Source organism: Lathyrus oleraceus, chromosome 7, assembly GCF_024323335.1.
Source record: "Lathyrus oleraceus cultivar Zhongwan6 chromosome 7, CAAS_Psat_ZW6_1.0, whole genome shotgun sequence".
NCBI classification, from domain to species: Eukaryota; Viridiplantae; Streptophyta; class Magnoliopsida; order Fabales; family Fabaceae; genus Lathyrus; species Lathyrus oleraceus.
This window is the reverse complement of record NC_066585.1, coordinates 496335114-496345193: the sequence shown is the minus strand read 5'-3', so window position 1 is coordinate 496345193 and position 10080 is coordinate 496335114. Positions and strand designations below refer to the sequence as shown.

Here is a 10080-nt window from a genome sequence, read left to right as displayed (position 1 = left end):
TTGAATAGTGCTAGGGTTTGTGACATGTGACCATTTCTTGTACACTTTGCCAAAACATTTGTGAAATAATGATGCTTTGTCCAATGCCTTCGAAATTTTTTGTGATTAAACTAGACACATTCATGGTGATTTTGGTATAGAGTTTATGAATTTATCATCTCTGGTCTTTGAGTTATGATTTTTTGAAGTAGGGTGTGACAATTTGTGTCACACCATTGTTGTGCAACTTGATGATTTTCAATACTATGCCTCTTGACCTCAAATTGGATTGAATTTTTGCATGAATGTACTTGAGTATGTCTAGTTTACATGTGATTTTTCTTGGAATTATTTGCGGCATTTCCTAATTGATTGAGATTTTTCTCCCCTGTTTGGTCTTATGTTGACTTTTTGTGACACTTGTTCCCATTTGTTTTGTGAAATTCTCATACTTTATTGGATGGTCATGAAATTTGATATGTGATTAGTAGACATCCTAAGCTTTGCCATGGTTTTGATCCCATTTATTTCTCATATGCTATTACTGATTTATGATTTTTTCAAGTTGATGCATGTTTGGTTGACTTCTTTGAGCATGCTTAAACTTGCCCTGCCTTTCTGATTTTCATTTCCCTACTTCCCATGATCCAATTGAGCTGAAATTTGGTGTGCTAACCATGACATGGATTATGTTTGACCATGATTTATTTGATGATTTTTGGAATTGTTTATAATTGGTTTTGAGTTGAGTCTTGCTGCTGACTTCTATGAGCTTCTAAAAGCCATGCTTTGACTTCTTTTGCTTATAAAATGATGATGATGATTGATATGAATGAGAACCCAATTGAGTTTGTTTCTTGATTGTTTGAATATGATTTTGATTGGATTCCACTTGCTGTTTTGACTTTCTCATTCCCTTTTGACCCTAGGCTTGTCCTAGTGGTCCTGTTGCTCATGTTTGAGTTCATTTTTTCAGGTTAAGAAGCAATTGCCCAAAGAAACTTGTACAAGTTGAATGAGTTTGATTTGATTATCATGACTAACTTGTTTGTTTTGTAGCTTGCTTGACTCACATGCTTGAGCCTTGTGCATTACACATTTAACTGCTTGTGTTGACTGTTGATATCTGTCCCATTTTGATTTAACTTTGACTTGTATACTAACTGTGCTTGACTGATTTCAGGTACTTTTAGTTGCTTTTAGTTCCTTGTGAACTTCGCTTTGCTTTGCTTAAGAGCAATTTGCATTAAGGTATAACTTCTTTACTTCATGTAGTCTGGAAGACCTGGCCTGTTACTTGGCCAGGCAACTGTCTGAAGTCCTCCTTAAGAGGCAATGTTTGTGACTGTTTACATTTGTCCTTGTATAGAGTCAAAGACCTCCTAAGTGAAGAGGCAATTGGCAGAACCCAAGGGATATGCAACCTATCCCCTGCTATTCTGTGTGTCATCTGCTTTGCTCACACCACTGTGTTGATGCATTGCAGATACAAACCCAAGATCTTGTACAATCGTACAGTTGAGTCAGTTTTAAATGTGTAGAAGGGTTCCCACTTTCTGAACCCACACATTCTTGTCTTAAGCTCTCCCAGGCCAGGGATAAGAGCTGTGAAGTCTCATCTTCACTCACCTTTCATCTGCTTCACCTTAGCCCCTCAATGGCAAGGTTAAGAGCTAACACTACCCAGTTCCAGTGGTTTGTTTGTTGAGGTTGATATGACCCCTCGACTAAAACCTAGCCTTGATGTTTGAGCCCCTTGTTGGTGTGTTTATTTCATGCTGTATGTGCTTGTGTGGTGTGATTGTATCCCCTAGGTTTGCTAGACTCCGCGTAGTCTCGTTTGCATGTCAATTAAGGTAGCACGGTTCCTTCGTATAGGACTTCCTTTCTTGCTTGAGCTTTCCTAAAACACAAACAAACATTATCCCCTCTTAAGGATGCGTTAACTCCTTCTACTACAGGTGAGTAAGTCTCCAAAGGTCGAGCATCAGGTAGATTGCGCAGTGACGTTGTCCACTTAAAAAACACAAACCAACGGGAATAGTTTAGCCGAACTACGGCAACTCTGATTCTCATGTCCAGATGAGATACGTAGGCACGAGATGCGATGTCTTGTCGAGTTTGACTAACAACTAACACTAATTCTCTTCTCTCGCCCTCGTTGCGATTGAGACCTCCCCTTTCTCTTGCCCTAGTTGCAATCGAGACCCTTCTTCTTCCTGTGCAAGTTAGGTTAGGTGTGGCTTGCTTCCTGTGCAAGTCATGTTTAGGATAGGCTTGCTTCCTGTGCAAGTTAGCTAGAAACCTTAACTTAGGGACGACTTTGCATGACAACATCTAGGCTCGAGTCGTAGTCTCCCTAGTGTTGTGTCTCCCTCTGTTATTTGGTTAGGCTAGTCCTTTTCCCCTCCGTAGGGGAACTACGTCGCCCTGATCCTCATACCAGATGAGGTACGTAGGCAGGAGATGAGCTGATCTCTTCGGGCGCCCTTTTTTTCTTTTTCGCCCTTTTGTTTTGTTTGTGTGAGTTTGTTTCTCCTTTTCTGGTTGGAGTCCGACGTAAGTCCAGCGATTGGCAGTTGGTTTCCTGTGTGTGTTTGTTGGTTCGGATGCTGATGTAAGTCCAGTGATTGGCATTCAGGCTCCACGTTTGCCTTTGCCTGTGTTTGTTTGTGTGCGTGTCAGCCGAGCTACGAATGCTCTGATTCTCCTTCGTCCAAGGAGATACGTATGCATAGGAGGCGATATCCTAGCGAGCATGTGTCGTTTCCCCAGTCCGAACTACTTCGACTCTGATGTCTATGCCTGATAGACTAAGTAGGCCCAGGATGCGATATCCTGCCGAGTCAGTTTCAGTCAGTTTTCTTGTGTCTCTTTCAGCCAGTGTGTGTGTGTGTTTGAGCAGTGTTTTAGCAACCATTTTCCTTCCTATTGTGCGTGGATCCCGTCGAGTACGACGGATGCGTAGGGGTGCTAATACCTTCCCTTCGCATAACCGACTCCCGATCCCATTCTCTCTGGTCGCGAGACCATGTTCTTTCCAGGTTTACTCTGAGCGTTTCCTTTCCCTCTTTTGGGATAAATAACGCACGGTGGCGGCTCTGTTGTTCTTGTTTCCCGCCGGTTTTTTCGCGTAATGCGACAAGGAGCAGTGATGACATTAGGAGTCTCCGGAGGATTAAATTCAATTTCTCCAGCGTCGATCATATCCTGAATCTTATTCTTCAACAACCAACAATCGTTTGTATCATGCCCAGGGCTATCGGAGTGATATGCACACCTGGCATTGAGATTATAACGAGGAGAAGTAGTGTTGAGATTTGCAGGAGGGCCTCTGAGGGTAATTAAATTTGCTTTTAGCATACCCTGCAGTGCTTGTGCTAAAGTCATATTGATCTTGGTAAACTGCCTTCTTGGCCTGTCTTGTCTGTGCTGGAAGTTTTGAGATGGCGGTGCTGCAATCGTAACTGCTCCAACAGTATGGTCACGATTTTTCTTGTTATGATGTTATGATGTCATGATGTTATGATGTTATAATGTCATGATTTTATGATGTTATGATGTTATGATGTTATGATGTCATGATGTTATGATGTTATGATGTCATGATGTCATGATGTTAAATAAGTAACAAGCACAAACAAGTCACACAACAATCATTCCTAGGTTTTAAGGCCTGCATGAGTTCCATAGGTAAGTACCCTCCCCACTGAAGTTTGGTTGGTTCAACCTGTCCTAGAATAGTAACCGGGTTCTAGAAGGATCTCAAATCATTGACCTTTCCTTAAGTCCACTTCAGTGCACCACCAAGTGGTTGACCAAAGCTTCCCTAAAGTCCAATCTCAAAGAGTGTAATATCGAGTCTCAACCAACCCCAGTCGGAACCGAAGTCAGTTATCTCACTACTTTCTAATGGCTAGGATGAGTCAATTAGGGTTCTAAAGGTCTGGTTAACGCTTTGATGACACCACGCGGACGCCAAATTTTTCCTCAAGTAAACATGAGGAACATCAGGACATCCAAAGTGTCACGTTAACCGTAGCCATCATTTTAACCATTCCAGTATACGCCGGATAGTCGCGATGATCTCTTGCTACTTACCTAAGGTACACTAGATCCGGGTGTAGGATCTTTCACTCACGCATAAAATACCCAAGCAATCCCTTAAAAGTAAATCAGACAATTCGAATACATAAGTGATCTTGTTTTTTAAGGTAACCTCTCTTTTTAAGGTTCCCCAGCAGAGTCGCCAGTTCTGTCATACGGTGAACTGACTTTGTGTGTTTTTGCTTTGGAAAGCAAATGTCGCGGATAGCAAGAGTCGCCACCGACTTTTCTTTTATCCAATAAGGAAAGGCGGAAAAGAACATGAAAGACCTTGATTAGATTTTGGGTTCGGGAGGTACATTATACAAAGGGAAGGTGTTAGCACCCTTTGTATCCATGGTTATCCATGGGCTCTTAATTGCTTAATCACTTATGTTTTTCTTGTTTGAAAAAGTGTTTGAGAAATGTTTAGAAAATGTTTGAAAAGAGAGTTTAACTTTTTAATGATTCTTGTACGAATGTATACAAAGTGTTTATCTCGTTTAATTTTGAAAGTTGTTTAGAAAAATATAACTTGGCAATGATTCTAGTGCGAATGTATACCAAGTGGTGATTTTCTAATAGATGTTTTGCAAAGTGTGAGGTGTGAAAAGTATTTTAAGTTGTGAGTAAGCATTTAAGAGTTATACCTACTCAAGGTCTTTATGGGCATTTCCTATCCTTATGAGGGTAAAACTGTCCTTACTATTGAGAAGTAAGTAGTCTTATCCTTTGGATGTAAAGGGACATCGTAGGGTCATCGATTGGTCATTGAAGGCAACATTTGTAAGGATACCTTAGCATTCGAAGGGACGATCATCATTTAACCGTAGGCTACAACGACGGGTCATCGAGGGACAAAATCATATATTCGAAGGCAACATCCGAGGGACTATGATTTATCTTATAGGGACATGATGATTTAATCGAAGGGTCTTTGCTAAGTGTATCCCCACGTTCGCGGGACATGACCGTAATACCGTAAGGCAACAAAGAGAGGACCAAGATCACATGTATTCAAAGGCAACATTTGTAATCAGTTAGATAATTAGAATAGATCTCCACAAGGGTATCCCACAAATAAAGTGGAATACCTAGCAAGCTACCTTCTTCGGGAGTATGTGAACCCTCACAAAAAGTCAACAAACGGGTTAGAATACCAAAACGGGGTGCAATCGAGAGTTGCACCAAACAAAAGAATCACAGTAGTAAGAATGTCAGGTCAATAATACACGGTTATAATAAAACATGTCAGATAAGCACAGAACAGAACAGCAAAATCAACGACTATCATGTTCGCTACTGCCTCGCCTAGCGAAGGCTTGGCGAACACTCGCTACATGTTCGCTGAGCGAGGTGCTAGCGAACGGCTGCGGGTTTTGGGTTTGATAACAGTACGATTTCCGGAACTCCGAACCCTATGGCATCCATTACAGAAATTACACGGTTAAACATTCAGGATATTCATGCATACTTAAACCCACATGCAAAGTCTAACTACATATCCAAAATTCAATCATAATGCATCATGTATTTAGAGATTACAAATTGGAAGTGTAAAACGGTAGTGATGGTGCAAACCTGTTTGCAATTGAATTGCACCAGTGAATTGGCAGATCACTCTTAGGGTTTGTACCAGATCGAGTGGGCGGAGGTAACCTTTGTGCAGATGAGTTTCCTTCAGGTTTTCCTTTAGGGTTGCTCTGAATTCTTTCGGTTAGCCTCCAGGGTTTGCTCTCTGTGTGTGTTTGTGTTTCTCCTTTTCTCCTCTGTTTTTCATCCTCCTATTTTTCGTCCCCTTTTTTCTGAATGAGGTCTTGGTATTTATAATAGTTTTTGTGACCTAATGGGCTCAGAATGAAGCCCAAAATTTCTGGTATTCGCAAGCTTCGCTAGGCGAGTGGTGCAGCGAAGAGTTCGCTAGGCGAAGGATTTGCTCGCCTAGCGAGCATGCCAGTTTGAGTCATTTTCTGGATTTGGCCACCTGTGAGCTGGGTCTTCGTTCCTTTAAGATCAATGTCTTGAACAATGAGTTGGAGTGCCTTGAAGAATGTCTTGAAAGATTAACGGGCAAATTTTGGGGTATGACAAAGTGTATGATGGATCCTTTGACTCGAGTGCTCGTGGGATTCAAATTCAATGGTTGTCTTGGAGTTTGCTTCGAGCTCATAGAATTGGGTATTGGTGCTGACTTGGAATTGAAGCTTGTAGGTCACATGTGGAATTTTGCTTATGTTGCAATGGTTTAATGTATGGTTTATGTAGATATGTATGTTGCAATTTGGTTCATGGTTATGTAATGGCCTAGATATGAATGTATGGTTGAATATGATTTTGAATGTATGGTATTAATGAATGAATGAAAATTTGGTTGAAACTTGATTTGATTTGAATTTGGTTAAATGGTATGTAATTTTGAAATATAATGAATTTGTGATTGTAATTTGAACTTGGTTGAAGTGTTTGTAAAAATGTAATAAGAATGGTTGTAACTTGGTTTATGGAAATGGATATGGATTTTTAGAAATAATCCAAGACTAATCTAAATGTCAATTTAAAATAAAAAAAAAACCAATAAAACCAATTAAAATCAAATTAATCTATAATTTGTTAAAATTACTTTGATATCAATTCTAACATTTATTTGAAAATTAAAATCAATTAGAGTTTGAATCATTAGTAAAAACACAATTAAGATTAAATTGAAATTTGGAATTAGACTTAATTTGAAATTAAAATCAAATTGAAAATTAAAAAGTCAAATAATTAGAATCCATTTTATAATCAAAAGCACCATGATAAAAAAAACCTAGATAATGACCAATGTTTATCAAAATCGAGACAATATGGATTTGGGAATGGACGGTTGACTTTGGTCAACTAATTGACCAGAAAGTCAACGATTGACCTCAGACGTGAATCAGTGTTTGTACTAAAATGAATGCATGATGCATAGTGGATGAATGCAGATGGATCTAAAATCGGGGTATGACACCATGCATTCATAAATTATTGAGTTGGTGGAGATAAGTTTAAGTTCGAAGGAGAACGTTAAACTTATCCGAAACTTCGAAGGGGAAGTTCGGGATTCCGAAGGGGGAATTGGGTTTGTATGATGAACCATTGATAAACAATTGGTACCACATGCATTGGGTCGAGTTATGGAGTCTCATTGTATTTTCATTATATCGTGTGGTGTTTAATTATGGTGAGAATGTGGATTGTGAATGATTGTGGTGCTTTACGCATGAATACTATCCTTAGCATGTTATGCACTGATTAATTATATTAATGTATTTCTTACCCCCTTTTTATTTGTTGTGTCTATACTCCTTTGGAGTATAGAAAATCATGTACCTGAGTAGTTGACGGTGCACGATATGTTGCTATCGGTCGGGTCTTCTAGTGGAGCCGCTCTGATACGTAACACCGAAGTTGTTTTGTCTATGGGGCTGTTTTAACTATGTGTTTTTCATGTTACGTATCTTTAAATAATAAGGATTATTGTTTTAAACTACTATTGTTTGGATGTTTTGGTGAGGCTTTGGATGCCGAACAAAAATTGTTTTTGTTTCCGCTGTAACAAGGTGATTTATATGAGTTGAAGTAAACTTTTAAACTCAAAATTATGTCGATGTGACATCCTACTTGATTAATTAATTATATATTTTTTTATTTATTTGAATCGAGAAGTAGGTTGCTACAAAATGGTATCAGAGTAGGTTGGTCCGTCCGGCCAGGTGTATAGTGTCTTATAAGTTTTTAGTATGTGAATAGTGTGTGAACACTATTAATATAAGTTTCTTCTAACCATGTTGTTGATATGTTTAGAATATGGGTGGAAGGAATGATGGTGATATTGTTGTCTCCTTGCAAGCAGTACCTCAAGTTGTGCAAAATAACCAACATGGAGGAAATGATGAGTTCCGCAACTTGGGAAAGTTTCAGAGGAACAACCCGCATACCTTCAAAGGCGGGTATGATCGAGAGAGAGAGAGCGCATGCATGAATTAGGGATATTGAGGAGACATTTAGGGTAATGGCATGTACTGAGACACATAGAGTGTTGTTCGGTATGCATATGTTGACTGAGGAAGCTGATGATTGGTGGGGTAACACTCGCCAGAGATTGAAAGCTGCAGGTAATGAAATTACATGGGTTGTGTTCAAAGGAGAATTTCTGGAGAGGTATTTTCCAGAAGATGTATGTGGTAAGAAAGATATTGAGTTTCTGGAATTGAAACAAGGGAAATCAATTGTTGCTAATATGCTGCTAAGTTCGAGGAACTTATGAAAATTTGTCCACACTACAAAGATGCAGCTGTAGAGATTTCCAAGTGTATCAAGTTTGAGAATGGGTTGCATCCTGAGACCAAGCAAGGCATCGGGTATTAACAGATTCACCGGTTTCATGAACTGGTGAACAAATGCAGAATATATGATAAGGACAGTAGGGCTCAGTCTGTTCATTATAAAAGTTTGAGTGAGAAAAGGGGGAAGCAGCTGAATCATGGAAAGCTGTATAATGTTCCATTTGACAAAGGGAAACAAAGAATTTCATATGGTAGAAGGCCAAGTGTAGGAGGGGCTTCTGCTCCTATCAAGTGCTACAGGTGTGGTCGTGTAGGACATCACGCCAATGAATGTAAAAGTGATGAAAATAAATGTTTCAAATGTGGGAAGTCGGGACACTTGATCGCTGATTGCAAAACTAATGTGCCTACTTGTTACAATTGTAGGGAACCTAGTCAGAAACCAAAGAAAGCCCAGACTGGAGGGAAGGTGTTTGCGTTGACTGGATCTCAGCCTAACATATCTTACAGGTTGATTAGAGGTACATTTTATATTCATGATATTCCTTTGATTGCTATTATTGATACGGGTGCAACACACTCGTTTATTTATGCTAATTATGTACGAAAAATGGGTCTTATTTCATCTACTCTTAATAGTTGACTAATTATCGACACTCTAGCTAACGGGTTGGTGACTACTTCTTTGGTATGTATAAATTGTCCTTTGTCCATCTATGGCAAGGACTTTGGTATTTATTTAATTTGTTTACCGCTGGAAGATATGTATGTAATTATGGGAATGAACTGGTTGGAGTTCAACCATGTTTATATCAATTGTTACAACAAAACTTTACGGTTTCTTGTTCCTGAAGATAAACAAGAAGATGAATTTATATCTGCTAAAGAATTGAAGGAATTATTAAAATATGAAGCTAAAGCATTTGCAATGTTTTCCTCTTTATCTATGGAGAGTCAGACGACTATTGAAGGGTTACTAGTGGTGTGTGAATTTCCAGAGGTGTTTCCAGATGACATGTCTAAATTTCCGTCCAAGAGAGAGACGGAGTTTACTATTGATCTTGTACCTGGTACTAGGTCGATTTCTATGGCACCATACAGAATGTTCGCATTAGAGTTGGGAGAATTGAAGAATCAGTTGGAAAACTTACTTGAAAAGAGATTTATCAGGCCAAGTGTATCACTTTGGGGAGATCCAGTGTTGTTGGTGAAGAAGAAATATGGTAGCATGTGACTATGTGTTATTTATCGACAATTGAATAAAGTGACGATAAAAAATAAATATCCACTTCCGAGAATTGATGACTTAATGGGTCAGTGATCAGTGCATTTTGATGCACATTCTTCTACTATTCTACTTAGCCAACTCTATAATTTATTTTATTATTTTTACTATTTTAGTGTGTTTTTATATTTAAGTTTATTTTTTTCTTTATTTTATTTTCGTACTTTATTTTCAGCATAAATAGTTATTTGAGACCATGTCACTATGCAGATCATAACTTAAGCTATATGAGTCGGATTGATGTGTTCTAATATGCGTTGGAAATCTAAGAGAAAGAATTACAAGTTTCACGTTGAAGTCAAAAGCAGATTCAGAATTAAGAAGGGTCGAATAATTCATTGAAGTTCCAGACTTAATTAAAATAGTTAGTTTGGGCCGGTTTTTGTAATTTTCGGGTCGGATCCCATAAGGGTCCGA

General features: G+C 38.8%; 2 protein-coding genes across 2 annotated transcripts; both read left to right on the top strand.

Moving 5' to 3' along the window:
• The first annotated feature begins 8104 nt into the window (after window positions 1–8104).
• Window positions 8105–9021, top strand: LOC127104550 (serine/arginine-rich splicing factor RS2Z32-like). Its single transcript, XM_051041736.1, has 2 exons — window positions 8105–8253; window positions 8499–9021. Exons 1-2 carry the CDS (start codon window positions 8105–8107, stop codon window positions 9019–9021), a joined length of 672 nt encoding a protein of 223 aa, XP_050897693.1.
• Window positions 9022–9153: 132 nt separating this feature from the next.
• Window positions 9154–9612, top strand: LOC127104549 (uncharacterized). The gene has a single exon (XM_051041735.1). It carries the CDS (start codon window positions 9154–9156, stop codon window positions 9610–9612), a length of 459 nt encoding a protein of 152 aa, XP_050897692.1.
• The last annotated feature ends 468 nt before the right edge of the window (window positions 9613–10080 follow it).